The sequence below is a fragment of the Pezoporus flaviventris genome, unplaced genomic scaffold (genome assembly GCF_033815535.1).
Source record: "Pezoporus flaviventris isolate CSIRO_AGI_PZ_B2104156 unplaced genomic scaffold, CSIRO_AGI_Pfla_v1 ptg000037l, whole genome shotgun sequence".
Classification (NCBI taxonomy): Eukaryota; Metazoa; Chordata; class Aves; order Psittaciformes; family Psittacidae; genus Pezoporus; species Pezoporus flaviventris.
Window position 1 is genome coordinate 6,064,609 of NW_026892585.1, and position 23,297 is coordinate 6,087,905.

The window sequence follows — 23,297 nt, forward strand, 5'->3', positions numbered from 1 at the left end:
TGCTTCCTAAACAGATTATGACAAAACTATCCCCTCCCCCCGAAAAAAAAACCAAAACACCACCCCCCCCCCAGTTATGTGAAAAATCTGCTTTTTGAAACTATATTTTCCTTTTAAAAAAGAAGCATTTGACAATCATGTGCTGGACCTACAGAGGGAGACGGTAAGCAGGCCTGAGTGGACAGTAACCGCCTGCAACAAAAACGTGATGGCACCGCACAACTGAAGGGAGTTAAGGGCAGCAAGGGCACCAGTCTCATAAGGAGCGGTGTTTTATGAGCTGCAGGTCACATTTTTACATCCAAAAAAAGAATCATGCGGTGTTAAGAGGCAGGCAGGCATTCCTAGCTCCTTCTCCTCTTAGTGCTATGACATATATTACATTTAATTGTTTCTAGGATGCTTAAAATAACGGGTAAACCTACAATGGACACTGTGCCATCGTGTAGGCAGACCAATTTTGATTGTAGAACACACACTCCATGTGTTTTTTTGCTTCCTACCTTTGGCTGCTGAATGTTCCATTATAAAAAGAGGGAATCATACACTTCTGAATCTTCTCAATGCACAGATCAGACAAACACTTAACATCTCATTTCCAAGCAGAACCTATGGACATATACCAGAAAATTTGCTCCTGACAGCGAAGTGTACAAGGACTAATCAGTAGGATAAAATCCAGACAGACCTTGCAGCAAAAACGTTTAGTGGCAGGGATTTTAGCAGATGGGTTAAATTTGCCTGAATCTGCCCCAAACTGTGAAATTGCACACAGACCAATCTGCACAATAAATATATTATGGGAAAAGAGCCTCCAAGAGGAGCGTTTTTAACCTCTGTCAGAACTACACCTAAACAGGATCACTGCTCTAGAATTCTCTGTGTTGGGTTAAGTTATGCTAGAAACAGTAACTGCTCTTGAAGTCTGTTTTTTAGACCAGCAATTCTGAAAGCATTCCTTCCGTTCCTCCTGTATTCTGTAACATATCCCAAAGCTACCTCTGTAATAACCAGCTGCTGGAACGCAGAAAAGAAACTCAGCATTTGCTTTGCCTAAGTCCAAATTTGTGCAGACAATTGCACATGCAAATGGGAGCAGGTTACACAATCGCTTAAGTGAACCCTCGGAAGGTTACTGTAAAAAAAAAGCAGGGATTCCAAGTAAAGAAGGATTTCTACTGTAACAATTGATAAATGTGATTATCATGAAGCAATTTTGTGATGGCCCAGGTCATTCATCTATGTTTCACTGTAAATTCTCAATGTATCACTCGAATTTGAACATAAGAACAGAAAGCCTTTGCACCCATGCACGCTAAGCAGTAAAGACATGAGAAATCACCTAAATAACTTACGTTATTTAGAACTGATGCCACCATTGACGGGTCTAGAATTAAAGCAGCAGGTCAGGCACTTGAAAGTAAGACACGAGAGTGTGCACAACTGGAGTAACTAAAGCACACCTTAGCCTTGCCCACAACAAGAACTGGCAGCTGTTTCACCACCAGCAGGCTAATCTATGCCTAGCAAATGTGGCAGGGCAGTCACAAGCTGCAGGTAAGAGTTCTGCCTGTATTTAATCAATGTGCTGTGTAAGCCTGCTCTGAAGAGGAGGGCAGCCATCAAAGGAGCTCCATAAACCACCTGGGCAGACTTTCTGCACATCTCAGCTATATGTGCTCAGCTTTCAAAGAAATCTGTCCTTATTTCGCTTAGACCCACATATACCTGTGTATGGCCTCCCCCTCCATAAACACTTGGAGCACACCTTGCACCCACATAGCTGTGCTAGTAGTAAACCAAAGTAGGAAAGGAAGTCGTAAAAAAGCTTCACAGTGATGCAGCACTGTTTGTTCCTTCAGTTTTATGCAGGTGTGACATGTCTGATGCCACAGAAGGCATAAAACGGGGATCATAATATAAAGAAGCAGATCCTCCAGCATGCAGTAAGGCACAGGCAAAACCAAGTCCTTTCAGCACACAGGCTACGTATATTAACCAATGGTAATTCAAATTTCAAGGTGCTTCCTCATGATCAGGACATAGGCGTTAAAGGTGACAACCCCAACTATTTCTACCAACTCCTTCTCACCAAGAATCTTGAACACTCTCCTGAATGTGAACAGACACAAGAACTCAGAAATGGATCTGACCGTGCAGTTAAACACAAGCCTTGTTTTTGTTGCACTAGGAATCTAGTTGAGCACTCTGCCAGCTCAAGACCTGTCCCATGTCACTAAGAGGTTTACCACTGACTTCAGAAGGAGTATACTGGCTTCTCAACTTTTTCTTTCAGCAACTGCTATCTCACAGGGTTTTTTTTTCCTGTTATTTTGTACTCTTGCTAACTTTGTGCTTTAATTTCTTTTCCTGTTTTTGTCCTTGTACTGATCAGATTATACCTCACATCAGGCCGTCCAAGAGTAATTAAACAGCAACAGCCAGGACCCCCTTATATGTACATTTTTGCATTCAATATTTATTGATGATTTAGTTTTGGCCTGAAAACTCAGCGAGAGATGGGAGTAAAAGGAGCAAAGAGCTAAAAAAGGCCTACACAGAGTTCTGGAAAAAGCCAATCATAAACATGGGTAGGGTAGAGCAGCAGAGTCCACACTGTTGTTAGTCACAACAAATATGCCACACTGAGGTGTAAAACCCACCAGATTTGAGATGAGTTAGTTTATGACTGTTAGAAACCCCTAACTTCTGTATGAAGCCCATCATCAGCACAACGTAGTAGTTCTTGTAACCAGGCAACTGGAATAAGTTGTATGAATCTACATCTTAACTTAGGATGACAGAAGTACTTGCAGAAGCAAGTTAAACTTAGTTAACCCTACAGTCACCAGATGAAACAAACTAATGGATTTCTAAGTCCTACTATAAAACTAGCTCAAACTGTAAAATATAAGGAGTCCTTACTAATCCACAGTAGAAAGTATTCATAGTGCACACCCTTTTTCCTCTGGCACCAACCGCAGTGTTATGCTCCTACAATACTCCTCATTTATCATACCCTAATTACAGAAGTAATTTGGGAAGTAGCCCAAGCTGTAGTGACACAGAGATGACAACTTTAACAATGATGCATGAAAAATACCTCCAGAATTGAAAGTTTTGTTCAGCAACAATATGGGGAAAGTCAGCTAGAGGAGTGGATATTGATTTCTTATTCCTGCGTCACTAACTGATGTGGGCCTCATGCTGTGGGTTAGGCTGTGATGCCTAAAGGAGGCACCCCTGTAAGCATGGGCATTAGTGGGAGTAGGACTAGCATCAGCACAGAACCCAGACGGTTTAAAGCCAGAGAACCCAGTGAACCTTCTCCTAATAGTTGTGTTAAATACTTTCTCCTTAGCAGTACAAGTTAGTTGGAAACTTCAGTCAAAAAAGCTAACAAAAATAAGGCAACAAAATTAATTTTTATATATATACATACATATATATACATATGTATGCACCTAGAAAACAATCTGCTTGCATTGTGTACTTTTCATATACAATAACTTATTACCACATTAGAAATATACTCTGGGTAACATTATGGGCCAAATTCATCTCCTTTACCTTCCATAGTGTTGCACCTGCATACAGCAATAACGAATTTGACACTTGGTCCTTCTTGATGACAATACTACATCAAAGCAGTATTAGAGAATACCCATTGAATGTCAGATATTACACCATTATGAACTAGAATATCTGCTTGCTTTTCATATTACAGTAAGTAGAGTTTATTGCTTCTAATGACCAGAAGGTACCTTATGAAGACAGCATAGATGTTGGTAACACTTTTCATATACTGTATTATGGACCTTGGAACACTGAGGTTGGCAGATCACAACCATGACATGATATTTCTTCATTTGCCATTTGCGTTTTGATTTTGCTTTGCTGAACGCACATGCAACTAGTGGATCTAACTTTGTGCCAGTAGTGATATGTCAAAAACATTTAGGAAAACTTACTGGTTTACTGTTTTGTTTTGTTTTACTGAAGTCAGGCATGAGTGGCATGCAGTAGATTGCAAGGAAAAGCAAAAGGACATCCATTTCCAAAGGATTTATAATCTCCATGCACATGTAAAATGTTTCTTACAAAAAATTGTTAACATTTCTTAAAAGTGTGCCTTTTTGCTTCTTTTTTATACAAGTGTACATGCAATTACCTGTCCGAGCTAAAACTATTTACAAAATCTCATAATACAATACATCTTTTAAAGTGAATAATACATGAAAGGCCAATGTTTTCTGTTGTTTTGTAACACTGTACAAGATTAAAAATAAATAAGGCATTATAATACAGGTTTATCACAAATTAAAAAATGTCGATTTTCACTGTAATACAAAACTTTAACTTGAAAGAACATTATGGCTAAATAGTCCTCCTGCCTGGGCAGAACACGTACAGAATCCGGACTTGCTGATGTAAAGAAAACGCTTTGTTTCTGCTACAAGCAGGAATTCAACACATGAAAATGATTCACGCTACTTACTAATTTGTTCAGACTCCTCAAAGCACTGAAATGGCACAGGTCATACACTGTTTCCCTTCTAACAGTGACTCCCAAGTACTTCCTTTTGCCTTACAGATAAATTACAGGCAAAAGTGTGAAAGAGATTTAGGCGCACAACCTCCTCTCAGGTACAGTGTTGTGCAATACTCAGTTCAGTATTGACACGGGACATCACTGTAACCCAAACAGAGCTTGGCCTACAGAAGCTCACTTCCTGACCTTCATAAGCATGCTATACCCCTGGCGATATCTGCAGGCCTTCTGGCTACATAAGGAATGCAGATTCAGCCTCAACAAGCTGAAGCTTTTGGCTCTCAGTCTCACCTAGAGAAAGCAAGGGAGAACTTGCGTGTGGTTTAGTGAAGATAAGGGAGTGTGACTTGCCACAGTGGGAAGCAGCTACAAAACTGCATTTTACAGGCTGGATAAAACAGCATTCTAGTTGATGCAAATGGAAAATGTTTGGAAATACCTAGCCAGAAATTCAACTGAACACCAGTTTGTAATCTCAGCAGAGAATAATAATTAAAAAATCATTTAAAGATAAACGTAGCATAGGAACACTTTGAAATTAGCTCCCAAGACAGTGAAGTCTGAAGATCTCTGATACTTATCTCCTTATATAAAGAACGAAAGACTTCAATTATTACTATTATCTGAAAGAGAAAACGTGCAAACTGATGTGAAATATTGTGCTTGCTATTGACAGACTCTGACATGCCAGAAAGGCATCACTTCAGAGGGCTCATATCTGTTAATCGTTTCAAGCTAACAGCTGCACAGAACAGTGGTGCAGGAGGGTATTCTGCCACAGTGCAACGCATTACTATCCCAAATGAAACATGAGGGACTTCTGGGTACAGTGGGGCAGAACTGACTCCTTGCTGGGTCTACAACAAGGTCACCCAACCAGAAGCTTCAGAGCTTGACCAGAAAGTTGGGAAATAGAACTGCATGCATCAAGGTGGACACAACCCAAATCCCAGTGAAATCCAAGGGAATCCTTCTGATGATTTTCAGGGATATTGGACTGGGCCACAAATTGTCCTCAGCCAATTGCCAATAAAAATTTGATGACAAGCTTCTCCAATTTGGCAGAAAATGTGCATTTCTGGTGTTACTGGAAGCATCACTACTACTTTTTTCTATGTATAAAACTCACTGAACAGATCAAAGAATGCAGAAAGAGACAGGGGACAATTAATTTCTGCTCACTGTCTATTTAGTGATAAAATAAACAAGAGCAATGTGCCTACAACTCAGACCTATTAAAGAAGTAACAAAGAAATAATGGCATTGTAAGCTTTTGGAGCGGGTCAATGGCTGCAGTTGGTCTATGTGTTCACATATTACTGGATCTACTGCTAGGATCTGAAGATGCTTTTAATAAAAATACATATAAAAACAATGTTTTATTATTATCAGTGAAATTATACCAATTTCACAGATTCAAAAGTTGTATACTTGGGCTCTCTGTTGTGTGGAACTGAGTGATCATTGCTATTGCACATTATGCTTCCAATTTTGGTTAAATATTTAACTTACTGGTGTGATGATTTAGTTCTCACAAACCTATTAGAAAACGGTAGTATGAGGTGTGCTTTACATGGATACCATTTATTCAGTTTAATGATGTAAATATTGGTTCTTTAAAAATCTCTGTATTCTACACCTATTTATTTAAATGGCTTTGAATGCCTCAAAACCAGAATTAAATAATTCAAGAATACCTGTGAACTGTTAGGGAGGTACAGAAACACAGGGACTTTGACAGATGAGCCAGGGTGCATACAACTAGTACAGTCAGGAGGTGATTCTCAGGCTTTATGGTCACCTGAATCACAACACTTGTTTTGCCAGCTTTGTGATGCAGCACCTAGCTGACAGGGTACATGAAAATCAGCTAAATACCCTGCTGAAAACCATTGGAGTCCCACAGCAGCCTGATAGGAAACTCCTGCAGCACTTCTTTAACAATTTCCATCTGTCGACACACTATTTGTCCACGCATTTTTAACACAAACAGTGACTGCTCCAAAGCAAATGCTGGTTGCAGGAATATTCCTCAGAATCTTCTTTCCATTGAAATCACTACTAAAATGGGCTCACCAAAGGGAAATGTGACATCTAGTATGTGCAAGTTTTCTATGGCACAATATGGGCAACTTCTGCAGTTTTTCAGTTTTGGGGTTTGCTGCTGTTTGATTTGTTTGGGGGTTTTGGGAGGAGGGTGCTGGTTTTGTTTTGTTGGGCTGTTTTTTAGTTAAAAAGCTTTTAGTTAAAAGGAAGTTTTGCATGGTTTTAGACAACATGAAGTTTCGTTTCTCTTTTGGAAAGCAGTGCAGTGAGTCTGATTAGCATGCACATCCCCATCAGGGACTGCTGGTGACAGTGTCCATGTAGCACATGTCACTTAGCAGGATGACCTCCAGCTGCTTACAGAGCTGAACTCCACATTTCCCATCCCGATCAGTGTTTCAAGATGAAACCATGAACAATAGGATGTGGGCTGCATTAAAGGAAAAAGTGGTCAAAATATGTTCCCTTTTATGCAGATCAAGAGCAGGCCTCACTCTTCTGGCACGTTTACCAGTGTGCTCCTGATTTGGGCAAAGTTTGACTGTGCTTGTTTCTCAGAATTATAGCTTTCTATAATTGTACAGCTTTGAAGAATGAGCCTGGGTAGAATCAAGATATAAAACTGTGGCATAAATTTAAAAATCAATTAAGACCTAAGCCTGTGTTGGCAAATACACAAATCTCACAAGGCTAGCAACAGCATGTTTGTCACCACTACAGGGCTATTCTTTGACCTGTTTGGAAAGGTAAAGCTAAATCCTGGAACTGAGCTACCAGACCTGTGCTGGTTGTAAATGCCTGAAATAATACCATCCTTCTGCTCTTCAATAAAATCAATCAATTTTGGGTTTTAATGACAAAAAAAATATATTGTTCTTCTGCCAAACCTTTAAGCTCTTCATACCCGAGGGTTATGCTTTGAATTGGAATTTTTTGGAAGTTTTTGGAGCATGCAAGGAGAATTTTTCAAAATACGTAGGGTTTAGCAATTAGTTGCATCCAGCCTTTGTTAACTGACAACACAATTGTTGTTGCTTTAACTCATGCACTGGGAACTTCTCTAACTCTTGCTGTAGACCAGCTACCCCCCCCCCCCCCCCACTCCACTGTTAAATGCAGCTTTACTAATCCCAAACCCAACAGTGCTGGCTATGACAGAAAGAGAAATCCCTTTGCTGTGTCTTTGCAGGTGGATGTGTAAATAAATACATGTTTTTATGTTTATCTCTATAAATCTCTATTAAGTCTACACATGACTGTTTGCATATGTGCATATATAGATTAAAACATATATACACACACACACACATAAATAATTGCTTGCACGTTTATCTCATTTTTTTTTTCATTCACCCTTTAAAAACACCAAGAAAATATTCCTCATTTCCAGGAAATCAGGTTTTGACTTTTCCTAACAGAATTGCTAGCCCTTATATGTTCCATCCCAAGAGTTCATTACATAGTCCCCAAGTTCTCTTTGGTTGGGTTGTAGTGGTCCTTGGTTAATGCCATGGCCTACGACCTCTGATCTCTTGGTAAAAATTCAGGCAACTCTCCAAGATCACTGCAAATGGCACAACCACATCTCCTTTCCTTTATGCCTCCTTTACAGCTGGCACAGAAGGAAGATAATGCAGTGTTTGATTTGTGTGAGTGGCAGATGTCTGCCCGGTGCCAGCTTTTACAGGAATGCTAGCAGCTGAGGACACCGACGGGCAGCTGGTGCCCAGTTTGGTTTGAATGTTTGCTCTCCCGTAAGGGTACATTTTCCTCTCTAAGTTTAAAGACCGTGTTTGTGAATTATTTCCATCGGTCTTTCCTTCCAGGAAATAGGTCAACATTTCACCTTTTCCCTTTACACTGACTTTACCCCTGCACGCAAACTCGTAACTGCACCTTTTTAAGATCCGCTGAACTTCTTCTGTCACCTGCAGACAAATAAAAAAGGACATTTAGTTTTTCCTGTTCGTATTGGGTTAGTTCTAGATCTGTCCATCCCTCTCCATTTTACTTCTGTCATGGAATATGCATAAACAGAATGATTTAACACCTACTGCTGCTTTCAAGCTCACCTAAGAGTTTTCTTAAGGAATTAAAAATCACTGACCAAATTGGAACCTGTGAAGCAGAACTTCTGGTCTTGAGCTGAATAATTACACAGCCAGATTAATCTCTGTCCAACAGCAATGTGTAACCAAATTGTCCACTGTTGTCAGCTGGATCAGTTCCAGTGACGTTAATTTACTCCACAAGAACTTTTGATCCCTGGAGACTAGACAGGTGTTTTGGATAAAGGACTGCAAGAGTTTGTTGAGTTTTTGAGAGGTGCAGGCATAGCTTCTAGCCAAGCTCTAGTGGAACAACAATGTTCTGTGTCTGTGTGGCCTCTCTGATCCAAAATATCCAAGGAATTTTTAAAGCTACGTAAAATGCAGCAGGATGCAAATGGACATGGATCCTTCCCTTGTAGTCCTTATTCAGGCAAAATTCCTACAGCACAAGGACTGGCCCATGCAGTGTCGGCATTCCCAGGCTTGCCTCCAACTGTGTGCACTGCAGCAGAGAACTCTGTTGCTTCTGATGCGAAATGATTTGTTTGAGAGTTTTATTGCCTTCAAGTAGTGAAGCGTATATAATGGAAAATAACCTCACCTCTGATGCTTGAACCATCTGGAGAATGTTGCCCTTTTCAAAAGGGCTATGAGATCAAGTGAGGCTACATTTTCTAAGTGGACTTGAAAATGTAACCACAGATAAAACCGGGCTTTTATCTGTGTACGTATGTAAAGGTTGCAAAACGGCCTCAGAACCCACTCACCTGAATTTTCCCCTGCACTCCAGTACTATCCATACGGCTGGCAACATTTACAGTGTTCCCCCAGATATCATACTGTGGTCTTCTGGCTCCAATGACTCCAGCCACTACTGGCCCAACATTAATACCTAAAATCAAAATGATAAGTTTGGTTTCAAACACTACAGCGTATTATCCTAGGGAAATATGAATCCTGCAAAACAGATTTAACACAACTGCCTTAGCATTTTTTCTGCTCAGAGGACATAATGCATGTTAAATTAATGCCAACCAGACTTTTGTACTTGTAAGAGGCTTAGAATGAAAATAAAGACATACACAGAGATAACTTACTGGCAATGCAGTGTGACAGACAACATACAACCTTGGCTCATTCTTTTTTGTGCTAATTTTAAGAAAAGAAAAGCACTGGTAGAGCAGAGTTTAGCTGTACAAGAATTCAGGACAAATTGTTAGAGATCTTTAACTACTCGCTACAGCTTCCACTGTAGTTGCTCATATAAAGCCTTTTAATGGAGGTTCTCCAAGTGGAACAGAAATAGCGGCCTGGAAGACATGAGGAATGGGGTAACGGAAGCATGTCATGTTGGTTGTCAGTACTAGAAAACAGATCAGGGAAACAATGGCAGAAGACAAGAGTATGTGAAAATGGCTCAAGCACCTTTTTTTGGGAAACCACAGAGCTTGATACTACATTTCTGATTGATTTTGACAGCTTATTTGTAAGACAAGAGAGGATGTCCCTTCTGAGTGCCCTGAAGAGCTATAGATGCTAAGACCTGTATGAGGTTCTGTGCAAGACAAATTATGCAGAAGAATTAGGGCTAGATATTTGTTTTCTACCCCTTTGAACCTGGAAAAAAAAACAGAGTTGAAGGAGAATTTGGGGTTTGTAACTATTAGGAGGTACAGGAGGGCAAAGATGTCTAACTCTCCCATTGCTACACTTGATGTCTTTGGTCCTTCTCAACCTTCCACTGGTAGCGACCTCACTTTTCACCTTGTCCAGCCCATTCTCACAATTTAGCCATGAAAATAAATGGAGAAAAAAGCTGGAGAAAACTATCAGTGTTAGAATATGCAGCAGCAGCAGGAGTACCACTAGAGAGGAGCAGGATGCAGGGAAGGACAGGAAGAGAGAAACTTGTTCTCCGAGAGGTCTGGGAGAAAGGACTCTGAGAGATAAGACATATAATAATATGTAAATGATTGTGTGGGAAGATTTATGTTGTGAAGACCAGAAATTTGATCTGTTGGAGAACACAGGACTGGTTGAGGTGATTTGGCATCTGTGGACAAAAAGCTTCCATGCCACTTAATGCCAACAAAGCTTTTACAGAGGGAACTTAACAGATCCAATTTTCAGCAGTTTAGCAATTATAGAATCACAGAATGGCTTGTGTTGGAAGGGACTTTAAAGCTCATCCAGTTCCAACCCCCTGCCATGGGCAGGCACACCTTCCACTAGAGCAGCTTGCTCCAAGCCCCTGTGTCCAACCTGCCCTTGAACACTGCCAGGGATGGGGCAGCCACAGCTTCTCTGGCCACCCTGTGCCAGTGCCTCAGCACTCTCACAGCAGGACCTCCTCCTGGGAACACCTTCTGCAGGCAGATCTGCTGCCTGTCCCTGCCCCAGGAGAAGGGTCTGGGCCCTTCCTGCAGTCCCAGGTCTGCACTGCAGCCTCTCCCTGCAGCAGCTGTCATCTGCCATCACCAGGGTAGATGGTGCAGACTCTCCTCTGGAGCTGTGGCCTTTGCCTTCTGATGAGTCCCCACCACTCTGCCTTGAGGCCCCAGATAGCCTTTGGAATGTCTCCCCCTCAAAAAGATGCCCTTCCTGCAGCCCTTTTGCACAAGCTGCCATGCAAACTGACTGGAATTGGACACAACTACAATTCCTTAATACTGATGCTCGCTATCCAGCCTTCTGACTTCCTACATGGATGTGACTCTCCTGTTGAAGGAGCCTTTTCAGTTTTAATCACGAGTGTGGGACAGGCAGACAGGTAGTCCTTTGCAGACAGCGCAGGGAGAGCCAACAAACAACAATGTCCTGCTTGTGTGATAATTGGAGAGATGTGACTTACCAACTCGTAGGACAAAGTCGTTGTAAGACTGATAGTTGATTTCATCAAGAACGTCAAACATCTCTATTGCGAAATCTGCCAGTGTACTCAGATGGGAATAGATTGATTTTTTAGCCTAGAAACAAAATAGTATTGCACATGAGATTTGTCTGGTTACTGAGAGGCAGGTGAAATACCAAAGTGAAAAACAATGAAAAGCTCAGACTGGACGGCTTAGGAAAAGAATTTAAGCCATTTTGCTGTTTGTGAAAAGCAATGTTTGATGGTGGCTACAGCACGTGCACTCTTTTCTCGAGTACTGAATTCATTATTTTTTTTCCTTCTCTGTTTTGATTTCTGGGAAGAATGGAAAGCAGAGTTCCCGTGGTAAAGTGGTTCTGTTGCTAGAGAGCTGCAGATGTTTGTTGTGAGTGTGGCAGGGAATATAACCTGCTTTCTTACTAAACTGCTTTGCCTGATGATTATTAATAACTATAGTTTCTGCCCTCTTCTCCCTTTGGGGCTTTTGCTAGGGTGCATGCTGTTCCCATTGACAAAATTCCTATTAGGTTTAATCCTGGGAGATGCAGAACACCCCTGTTTTCTTTCCTTTCCAGGCAAATTGAAGTGAGTTGTTAGAAAAATGTATCTAAATGAACTAAAGCAGAAGAACCAGAAAGGATCAAATGAAATGCTGATGTTTCAACTTGTAAATAAAACCCAAACCAGAAGAAAGTAATTTCTACAACTTCAGTTGAATTAAACTGAAGAACTCATTTTCAGAGGATACAGTGGATTCCAAATGTTAGATAGATTTGAACATTACTACTCATGGAAGAAATACTACTACTAAAGCAGTAAAAAGATACTATCTGTAGTCCTAGAATTTCTTAAGCAGCATGTCATTAGAAAGTGGGAAAGAGAGGTTTGCATGTTTGTTCTCTAACTCCTGCCCTTCCCCGAGGATCTACCACTGGCTAGCTGAAGACAGGTTTCTATAACAGGCCTTTGACCTGACTCATTATGCATTATGTTGCTCTTATGTTGTGCTCTTATTTGAATAATAAATATGAATTCATGAACAGATTTGCAAAGTTAAAGTGGGCTAAAGGTAGGATATGGTGAAAGAAAAGCAGGGTCAGTGGCAGTCTAGCTTCACTAGGGTGTTGCACAACAGGGCTGTGGCAGCTGGCAGGAGATGAGAGCTCACTGGGTTTTTGTCATGATAGTGGGATTTTATAAATGAGCTACTTGACAGTGGCTGAGAAACCCGAGGAGCAGGTTGCTGTTTGCTTTCTTTGGCTCTGTTTGAAGCCGTTCTTTCATGTGTCTGGGAAATTCACAAAAATTGGAGCAAAGTGCTAACAAAAAATATAAAGGTCATCCTTGGGGCAGGCCCAGTTTTTAGGGAGGATATTTTTATTTACCTGCCTGTGTCTGTGCAGTTCTGCTTCTTGCAATGGCAACTAGCTCTACCCTTTTCCAGCCTCACCAAGACAAAGGAAGAAAAGGAATTAAGTTTAACTAGCTGATGGCTACACTTCCAACACGGGAGAGGAATACCGAATATCTGAGGAGGGAGGGAGGAGTATATAGTTTTATTTAATCCTCTAATCTTCTTTGTATTCCTTATCCTTTCATTTCTTTGCTGCCTGATGACTGCCTTGATTCCCTGCAACACCCCTCATGGTTGCAGGAGACAGGACTATTGACAAATACTGGATGTGCTGCAGGTGACAGATGCCTCTCAAAAGGATTACTGGCAAACCCTTTGGAACCAGCACTGAAGAACACCACAGAGTTAGGACCCTGGTGAAGCCAGGACCCTGGTGAAATCACAGATGTAATTTCAAAGGATTCCGCACACACAGAGAACTTATATTGTGTAAAAGATCTACAAAGAGCTTTCTCTGAGTGCTGTCCTGATGGGGTAACTGCCGAGCAATTATTTATTTAAACATCAGAGGAATAGTTACTGGAAAGGCTGCCCAGAGCATCACAGCAAAGCCACTCTGACAGGGGCAATGTGCATTTACCATAGTCACCTGCTAAAGTCACGCTGCAGGAACAACAGTCCTATAAAACACGGGATTTAAATTATTAACTTCATCAGGGTACTGGGTTCTTACATGTATAATACCCTGAGTTAAGAGCACAGTTAACCCCATGCACTGCTTTCTGCTCCTGTCCAAATCTAGTGCAAAATTGGAGGCTCACAATCAGAGGCTGTGCCAAATTTTCTGATGAAGCTGGGACACCCCCGGCAGAGGGGAGATCAGAAATCTTGAGTTTCTTGTGGTTCCCCATAAACACCTATGACTCTGTACCGCAGGGCAGCCCAGGCCCATTGTGATGCTGGCAGTGACTGCACACGACAGGCTACCCAGGATCATCAGACTCTCAATATATAGCTGTATGCTGAAGAACTGCCAAGAGGATGTGAATAATTTCTACTTGTTTGTATCTGATGAGCAGTGGAAAGAGATCACAGGAGAGCTGAAACCCCAAGTTAAAGTAAAAAACGCTGTCTGTATCATACAAGATCCTCAGGTTTTCTCTGATACAGAATGTTAAATAAATTCTACCTGTACAGAAAAGATCAAAATTTGCCCCAGATTTCAGAGAAAGGCAGAGTCCTGCAAAAGACTTTCTGCAATGATTTATCACAAGCTTAGAGCGGTATCTTTAGAACTAGGCTAACTCAGCTGACCCTTCAGTTAGCAACTATAAAATACAAGAGATAAACATGTTTAGGTTTTGGAACATATGCTGCCAAAGTTACCCAATAACACACTTGTTTTCAGGATTATAGTTCAAAGAGCATTTATAACAGACACACAAGTATGCCATTGCCTGTTTGCCTGAGATCACATAGGCAAAATTCAAGGGATCAATTTTTTTGCCTGTCTCAGGACCCTGTAGTCAAACAGTTCAGCATGAACGGTTTTAAAAATATCTTTTTGTAATATGTAGGTTTCTAGGAATGATACAAAGGAAAGCAGCAGCTGTAAATACCCTGCAGACCAGAAAATTAGTTGCATGTGATCTACTCTAACAAGATTCCAACAGTTAATTTCAATGTAGTCTTGTTTTTTATTTACTTAACATGGATAATTGTTGCTAAGAAGTTCACAATCATCTTTGGCCCTTTGGGCTTTTGCCCTCTTACTCAGTGTTACTTTGCAAAGCTAAACCATATACATGAGTGTATCTCTACAACATCTGTACATCCATATCAGAACAGGGGAGATTTCTGGGCAGAACAGCTGCATGGATTGTGCTCATTTGAATAATATTGCTCATATTATTATTTTAATTGTTTATAAAATTAATTTTATTAATAAAATTATTAATGTGCATAGTACTCTGTATACAATATATTGAGTATGTTGTCCACAGGGTTTTCTGCTTTTCCAGATGCTGCACGCCAATCTCTGTCCCAAGACACAAACTTAACGTGAGAAACACACTGAGGAGTAGTAATGAGGATACAGAAGAGCTGTGCCTCAGAACTAATGGGTCTGAAAAGTCTGGCATTTTTTTAATTGCTGAGTAATTAAAGGGGTTTTTACCCCAAAGGCTATCAGAATGCTAACAGCTGAGACAAAGAAGAGCTGATTTGGAGGGACCAGGGTAAAATGCAGCAACATACCTAGCACCAAGTTCCTGTCTACGCAACTGCTGGGAAAGCAATTTTTCTTTTCAGGCTAAGAGTTGTGCTTTGGATTTCAGATTTAAATTGCTGTAAAGAAGTAATACAAGTTATCTATAATTGCATAGAGTTAGCTGTGTTTCTGATGTTCCCCTGGAAATTGAACGAGAATGACTGTTATGTAAAATCTTCTTACCTTAGTTCCCGAAGTAGGCACAAGTCCCACAGCTGCCATATATGTGCTTCCAATTGTCTTGATCTTTTCTATGTCCTTATAATATTCTTTCTCCATAAGCTTTGTTTAAAACATAAAACTGTTAAATATTACATAATATTTTAGACAAACAACCATAGTTATCAGATAATATGTGCAACTTGATTAAACCAGGAACTAGATGATCTTAAGGTCCTTTCCAACCCTAACTATTCTATGATTCTACGATTTTGGTTAGTTGACTTTCAGGCCATTGAATAAAACCTACTGTTAACATACATGTTAATACTCTTCCTATATTAGAGGGATTTGAAGTCAGACTCACGTGCCTTGAAGTACAAACTGGGCACTTCGGAGAAGCCCAGTGGACATCAACTCCAATTGAATGGGCCCTTGAATAAAACCTACCATTAACTCACATGTTAATACTCTTCCTATATTAGAGGAATTTGAAGTCAGACTCACATGCCTTAAAATAAAAATTGGGCACTTTGGAGAAGCCCAGTGGATACCAACTCCAACTGAATATGAAGTTTACTCTTTTATTAGGCAATTCAAGATACACTGAGTTGCTACAGATAATCTCTGTTGCTAGTCATTTGGTAGAACTGATATGGTCAAAAGACAGAGCATTTAGACCTTACCTCATCAAAATCAGCAATAATTTCATTTAACAGGCGTAAACACTCCACTCCCATATTATTGCCATCCAGTTCAATGTAGAAATCATTGAAATTTGGGATGGAAGCAAACATCACTCCCACTTGCGAATAGGACTGGTAATAAAGGTCCTGCAGTTTGGGAGCAGATAGAATTTTCATTTTAAAATATTAAACCATCATTATTATGTTTTCTATCCTACTACTAAGCAATAGGTAGGACAAAAGCCATCATTTTTTGGTGAAGAAAAAGCCAGCCTCATTAGAAAAATGTTGAAAGATCTCTCCACTCAAAAAACACAGAAGAAAATGAACACCTCAGCTATCAAACTGGTTTAAAACAACTCAGTCTTTTTCTCTGTTTAGACGTGGAAGCAGTGAATACATTTGGAGAAAGTCTTAACAGTTGCAGAACTTTAATTGTATGAGAAACATAACTGCATTTTCTCAGTATTGTTTTCTAACTAAAATAGGACAATTTTACCCTGCAGCACAAAACCAGCCTTGCCCCTTCATGTCTTTCCCTGAGTTGTGGTGTCCTGTACCCAACGTTAACAATATAATGCTGTTTTGTTTGGTAACATTTCTGCTTAAGAATTTGGAGGGTTCACGGAAAGCAAAACCACTCTTCTGTGGTTCAAATACATTGATCCAAATTCTCAAGAGCAGGATCATGGCCATTATAGCTACTCCAGTGCTGCAGGTATTGCAGTTGCATAGGAAGGATTCTGTTAAGGGCTTCCAGAATCAATTTATTTAATCACTGTGGCCCTTGATATTAAAAGCCACTGCATCTTCTTTGGCTGTGTACTCTCTGTTTTTAGCTTTAAATGGAGGGGTTTGGTAATAGCAGCATATTTCCAGAACTAGGGTGGTTCATAGCAAAGTGTCTGGCAGTTCATACATTTCACCACTTTAGAACCAAACTGAAACACTCTGATAAATACCAACATTCTATACTGATTGAAAAATAAGTAATTAAACCCCAGTAATTTGCATGCAGACACTTGGCTGCATTGATGCTGAATGACACAACATTCCCTTATCCTGAGTTGTATTAAAATTCTCCAGAGGAGGACACTAAAGTGAAGGAGATAATCTCAATCTAAATCCTGAACAGTAATGAAATATTATATATTAGAGCCTTTCTTGAAAACACACACTTGAAAGATGACCCAAGCTACACAGGGTCACACTCATACGCCATTACCATGTATTTATATTTTATCTTGGTTTACCATATTTCGTGGATTAGACATTAGAAAGTGCTGTGCAACATGTGCCGGCAACAGGTTGAAGAGAATTCTTTTGTTATCCAGCTTGACTCTTTCCATATCATCTCTCTCTTCTTCTGCCTGTGGGGATAGAGGAAAAGAAAAACCTTTCAGAAAGTAAAAATTAGCTGAAGCCATAAAATAGCTTCTATTAATTTCCTTTGAAATGAAACTGAGCAAAATAATGCCTGCAAAGTAGAGCAGGAACACTTCTCCTATACCATGCTTTTACACTGGGGCAAAATCCCTTAGATTCGGTAATCAGTAACCCAATTCCTTAGTAATTTAAATTAGTCTCTGGGCTGATGACTACCTTCAGGTCTTGATCAGCTAAGTGCATTTATGTCTTCTGTAGTTCTCTGTTCTTTAAAATAGGCCCTTGACATTTTTACAAAGTAAAAAACTAGAATAAGCCCATTTAAGCCACGTTGGTCTTGGAGACCAATTATTTCCCAGGTAGGTGGAGACAGTGACAGCAGTATTCAGAAAGAGTGCCTGGGAGCTAACACAGATAAGGCCATTAACCCAAGATACTGGTATCTTATTCCAGGTTTCTTGACTCCCAGATGTTTAGTGGGAGTCATGCATTAGGAAATGATTCTAAAAATGAAACCCCTTATTGGAAAAATACTATCTAGGGATCTCATTTGGGACTCCTGGGTTTGTAACTTCCAGCCTAGTCCATAGCAGACTCTTCTGCAAAATTACTTCCACTTTTTTTTTGTTACAGTGTCTTTTGGCCCCACATTCTGATTTCAATTACAAAGAAATATGATCAGTACCATATAATTCACCTTATTGAAATCACAAATCTTCTGCCATGATCCCAGTATGATTTTTCCTGACCTAGATGCAGTTGACAAAAGGCTGGAAAGCCAAATTCTCAGGTACTGCTGAGAAACTATGACCATATAAAACACTGAAGAATCTGCTCTAATCTTTGTCGGTGTCTCTTTTGTATCTAGAATTTGCTATCCTGATCTATTCCAAAGTCCACATACTTTTCTCACTATCCATTCCTGTCTAAGTAGGAGAAAACCCGTCACCTCTTACCTTTGTATAGTCTAACAATATTCTTGTCATGTGTTTTTTTTTCCTCAGGAAGCTAATTTTTGTTTTCCACGACAAAGCTTAGGAAACAACCTTTTTATTCAGATCACACAGACTGCTTTGCCTTGCAGTTTAGTTCTGTATTTTAAATTCCTTTACAAGTAGAAAGAAGGCTGAAAGAGGTTTAATAAACTTAACTTTTTCAGGAATCATTCCCTTTTGAAATAAATCCTCAGCTTCTCCTCTAATTTGTGAAGCAAGAATCAGAATTTGTTCCAGAGGCGGAATATCAGTAAGTATTAAATAGCAGTTAAGCTCTGCATGAAATATATCTGAAATCTTCATTCTAAGCAAGTAGGTTATTTCCTGGTTTTGAGCTGTTTTCCTGACACTTTCTTTGCTGTTTAAATTTCATATGATTTCTCTTCGTATGTTTTCTCAAAGTAACACTCCCCTGGTATAACTCTGTCTCTGACTTATTGTTGTCTATAAATGTATGTAATGTCCTCTTGCATTTAGTCTGACTGCTGGAATTGAAATGTTCTAATGGTAAAAATAAAAAGCTTTTTCCAGATGAAAATCCAAACCAAGCTTACAATTCCATTTTTACATCATCCTGGAATATGGGAAATTTTACTCTGACAATAGCAAAGAGATTTGCAAACAGAATTCATGCTCTAAATACAAAAAATAATCTGGTTTGGGCTGGATTATTCATTCCACTATTTTTTGACTAAGAATTTTTTGTTACTTTTTCCTAGGAATGTTTAAGGTTCTCAGTTAAGCTCCCAGTACAATATATGGTAGAACAGCAGCCTAAGGAACAGTAAACTGGGCCGGGGTGGAGGTTCCTGGACAAGTCAAAGCAATCAAGCAGGGGTAGGTAAGTAGAGTAATCCCTTTGACACATTACATGGATAGTGATGTTGCCTGATCACTGGCAGGTGCTGTTCATTTCTGATCTGGAAGCATGTTATCAGATTCCTTTGGTCATGGACCAAAGTGGTCATTTTGGAAGCCATGATTGACAAGATTGTTCAGCAATAAGTAGTGTTTCCTACCATTGTGCCTGATTAACAGCAAAGGTTTCAGAGCAAGCCACAGCACAAGGAGAAAGCTGCCAGCACTGAAGCAGACCCTTGTGACCTTGGTCATGGTTCAGGACTTTTCTCCAGCCTTTGGTACAGAGAAATAAAAGACAATTCTAACATACCCACATAAAATAAATGAGAAAAGACACTTGAGACTGTTGGCTTCTTTCTGACATAACTTTAAGGCATATGATGGCTTTTCTGTCTTGCTTCAATACAGTCATGAAACTGCTGGGAGAGAAATGTCAGTGACACTGCTGTGTGTGCAAATGGAGTGTGATGTTCACAGTGGTGGTACCACAGCTGTGACTAAGAGGCTGAGAACTGCGCTTTTGAGTGAAGAGCTACCATCTCAAACCAAACCACCAAAGTCATTACTGAAGGAATGGCAAAATCCTGTAAGAGCAGGGAAAGACATCAAGGATATCACCATTGCTAAGAAACACAGAAGAATGCCACACTTCCAACACAACTAGCGAGCACCTCTTCCCCTCTTCAGATGCAAAACTCTGAACTACAATTTTGACTCTGAGAAGGTTCAGTTGCCAGAAATGAGATAGAACACTAAGGTTATGGAATACCCTTGAATAATGCCATGGCGGGTAATAGTAGCAAGCCCTACATAGAGACAAATCATGCAAACAGCAGAACAAGGGGAATGTAGATAAGTGCTTTTTGTGCCCCAGCCTATTTCAGACCAGGCACTTGCCCCATGGTTCAGGGAGACATTTGTACTGGCAATGCCTATGTGGGACAATGCAGTGCCAGCTCTGCCTGACCTAGCACTAGGCTTAGAAGCAGAACGTTCACGGAATTAGCACAGCGCTTCTCCTGAGCTACTTAGTCATGTTGAAAAGTAAGATGTATTAGCTTAGACCACACACTGGGTTAATACCTTTATATTGTTGCTGGTACCCTAGCCAGAGCCTCTGCACGGACTGTATTTACGCCTTCCAGACATACCCCGTGTCTGACATTCTACCTTTATTCAAGTGATCTGCTAGGAATAGGAAGTGAAGCGCACCTTCTCTGCTACTACTGCGTACAGCTTCAGTATGCATCCTTTAGCCCTGCACTACCTAAGACAGCTCTCATATATGCGACTCCTCAGGAACTACCTGGGGAAAGAGGAAGGATCTCCATGTATCTCTTGCAAGGGAAGATAAGGAGTGAAGGTGAGGTATGTTCAGCAGTGAAGACTCTAAAACATGGCCCTGTGGCGAGGGAAATAAACCGGTTACAATGTTTTCTGGACCTTTTTCCAGCATCCTGTTTTCTGCCCTTCAGAGGAGTGCAATGAAAACTGTCTTTTCTTCTTGTGACTCATGAAATCCTAGTGCCTACTCTTTGAGCAGCTGAGATAAAAGGATGTGTAGGCATCACCCTTTCCCAGACAAAACAGACACTGAGAAGAGAGAAGATGGACCTGGGGCTGAAGAAGGAAGATTAAAATGGCACAGATCACAGCTGTTTACATTCCTGGTGGAAATATCCAGACAGCTAAATGACATTCACACCTTTGTCTATTTGCCCCTATTCCTACTGGTTAGTTAGGAAAGTTTTCAGCATGTTATTTGTACAATAGCTGCTGGCTCAAAATCCAAGGAAAATTATTGTGAAAACAGAGAGAAAAGATACATGGGCACGAGCAACATCCTTTTTTTCACATCCTGCTTACTGCTTGTATCTGTTTGCTATTAGTGCCAGTTAGGTCATTTTGTAGAGTTCAACTGTATTTGCAGAGCTGCAGTCTTTAAAAGCAGGCTTTGTTTTTGCTTTGGACCTGGTGACAAAATTTAAAATGCACTTTGGTACTGTGGCTTTTGACGTCAATGTAATTAATGGCTATTTCATCTTACAGAGTTACACAGCATCCCAGGTCTTACAATACTTGTGCGACTGGTCACACATCCTCTATTCACAAAGCGGTATGAGATGTTGTATCACCTGAGCTATCAGGTACCGTTTAATAAGCATAAACATGCTTTCACAATGTCTGAAGAGGATTATCACGTGAAAATCCACTGCTCCAAGATACAGCTAAACGAGAGCCGGGTACCGGTGCGGCAGAATCATCATCTTTATACCTGAAGGTGGCACTAGAACCACATGGAAGAGACCCATCCCAGTCCTGCTCTATTTTTCTTACAGATTTTTAATATATTACTTAGTATATTATCAGAGAAATTTAACAGGAAGTGCAAGCCCACCTGGCAAGGCTTTCCTGCCGACTGCAAAATCCATATTTTTTACAACTGTCATGGATTAGGACTGCAACCATCAGTCATATCATTGTGCTGTTTTTGTTCCCTGACAAAATCCTGGGTGAATAAGCAGCTCCATTTTTTTTTTGGCAGATTTCCCTTCTTCAGGAATTCATCGTTTGTATTTATGTGTCCATTTTTTCCAGTTTTGTGGAATAATTTGCAAAAGCGATTATCAGCCACAAATAAGTAAACCGCTCCTATATTTGCTATTCACAGTTACCGTCATAAGAGGCACACAGAGTTGCTCTACACTGTTATGTAGAAAATTAAATTCTCCTGTCACTGCCTGATAAAAGCCAAACACACCAAGAGATATTTTCTGTGATGTTCATAAAGGTTGAATTTGGCACAGCAGAAAAACCCAGCAAAATCAACAAGAGCCTGTAACACCAGTGACTGACAGAGCGCAAATATAAATGTTTTAACCACTTCTCACCAACCAGAAAAATGCATTTTTTTCACACAATGTACATAAACGACACCACTTTATATCAGTTCTGGTTCCCTAACCCAGATGCATGGAAATCAGATTAACTTGAAATGGTATCGTTTTTCTAAAGCAGTTTTTCTTCTTTGAAATCTGCTTTTCCTCACAGCACATTTTTTTTCCCCAATGTGGCAGTCAAAATCCATGGAAATGGGTTTTTCTCAAACTCCAGCATAGCCCACTGAGCACCTATCTATTCTTACTAGTAATGGTATTAATTGCAGGATACTTTCAGTGTTTAAAATACCATTTTGTTAGTACTAGACAGTTTGTTGTTCACGATAAAGTGAATGAAAATATCTATGAAATCCTGCAGCTTATGCCAGAAATGGTTTTATTCATCTCAGAACGTTTTTACAGGATTAGCCCCACTAATGAGCCTTACTAAAAGCAAAGTGCTTACATCTTCCAGAAGAGCCCCTGAGTCTGAAATTCTCTCAGTTGTAAGCCAACAACTGAGAAGCTTCCTAAAAACATATGTTGAACCATGTTGGCACACCTTCAGAGAGCAGTGTCTGGCTACTGGGAGATGTGAGTCCCAGCTCTAGCAATGGTTCACGCAATTCAGTGTTTGCACAATGAACCAGCACACTCACTGTAAACCAGAAGAAAATCTCCACAATCCCCAAGTCAGTGGTCTTTTTAAAACTGCTGCTACTAAGAACGAAATCAAGTTAAGCCAACATGGTTCAACAGTAAGTAGTACTATGGCTGTAGAGAAAGGGGACCAAGAATGCTGTTTAACCATATGCAGGGCTGCAGTCCAGCAACTACAGAAAACTGTCACTCAGGAAAGTATTTCTTACCCTTGTCTCTATTTAAGGATTGTTAAACAATTACTTTCTTGGAGTTTGATAACTATCCAAAGGCAGTCTTAACATACAAATATTTCCAAGTCTTCCCAGAGCTTTTAATATATTTTTACTATGCCAAAGAGCCTAGTAAGCTCAAAGATAATGTTTTGGTGGTTTCCTTTTCTTATTCATTTGAGTAAGCGAGCACCAAAAGCACTTCTGTAACATTCATGATGACGGTACTTCTGTATGTTATGTTATTTAGCCTTTGTATTCAGTATCATTTACAACCAATACACAGAACAAGACTCCTTACAGCATGTTATCCAC

The 23,297-nt window shown here is 40.2% G+C and overlaps 1 protein-coding gene across 1 annotated transcript in view; it reads right to left on the bottom strand.

Annotated features, from left to right (window-relative positions):
* Positions 1-6,797: 6,797 nt before the first annotated feature.
* ADCY1 (adenylate cyclase 1) overlaps positions 6,798-23,297 on the bottom strand; it is a 142,973-nt gene continuing 126,473 nt past the window's right edge. Inside the window, exons 15-20 of the mRNA XM_061464595.1 lie at positions 17,243-17,359; positions 15,990-16,136; positions 15,328-15,426; positions 11,501-11,615; positions 9,417-9,541; positions 6,798-8,526 (exon numbers count right to left, since the gene is read on the bottom strand). Coding sequence (XP_061320579.1) covers positions 8,194-8,526; positions 9,417-9,541; positions 11,501-11,615; positions 15,328-15,426; positions 15,990-16,136; positions 17,243-17,359 — 936 coding nt within the window. The 3' untranslated portion in view covers positions 6,798-8,193. The remainder of the gene's footprint in view (positions 8,527-9,416; positions 9,542-11,500; positions 11,616-15,327; positions 15,427-15,989; positions 16,137-17,242; positions 17,360-23,297) is intronic.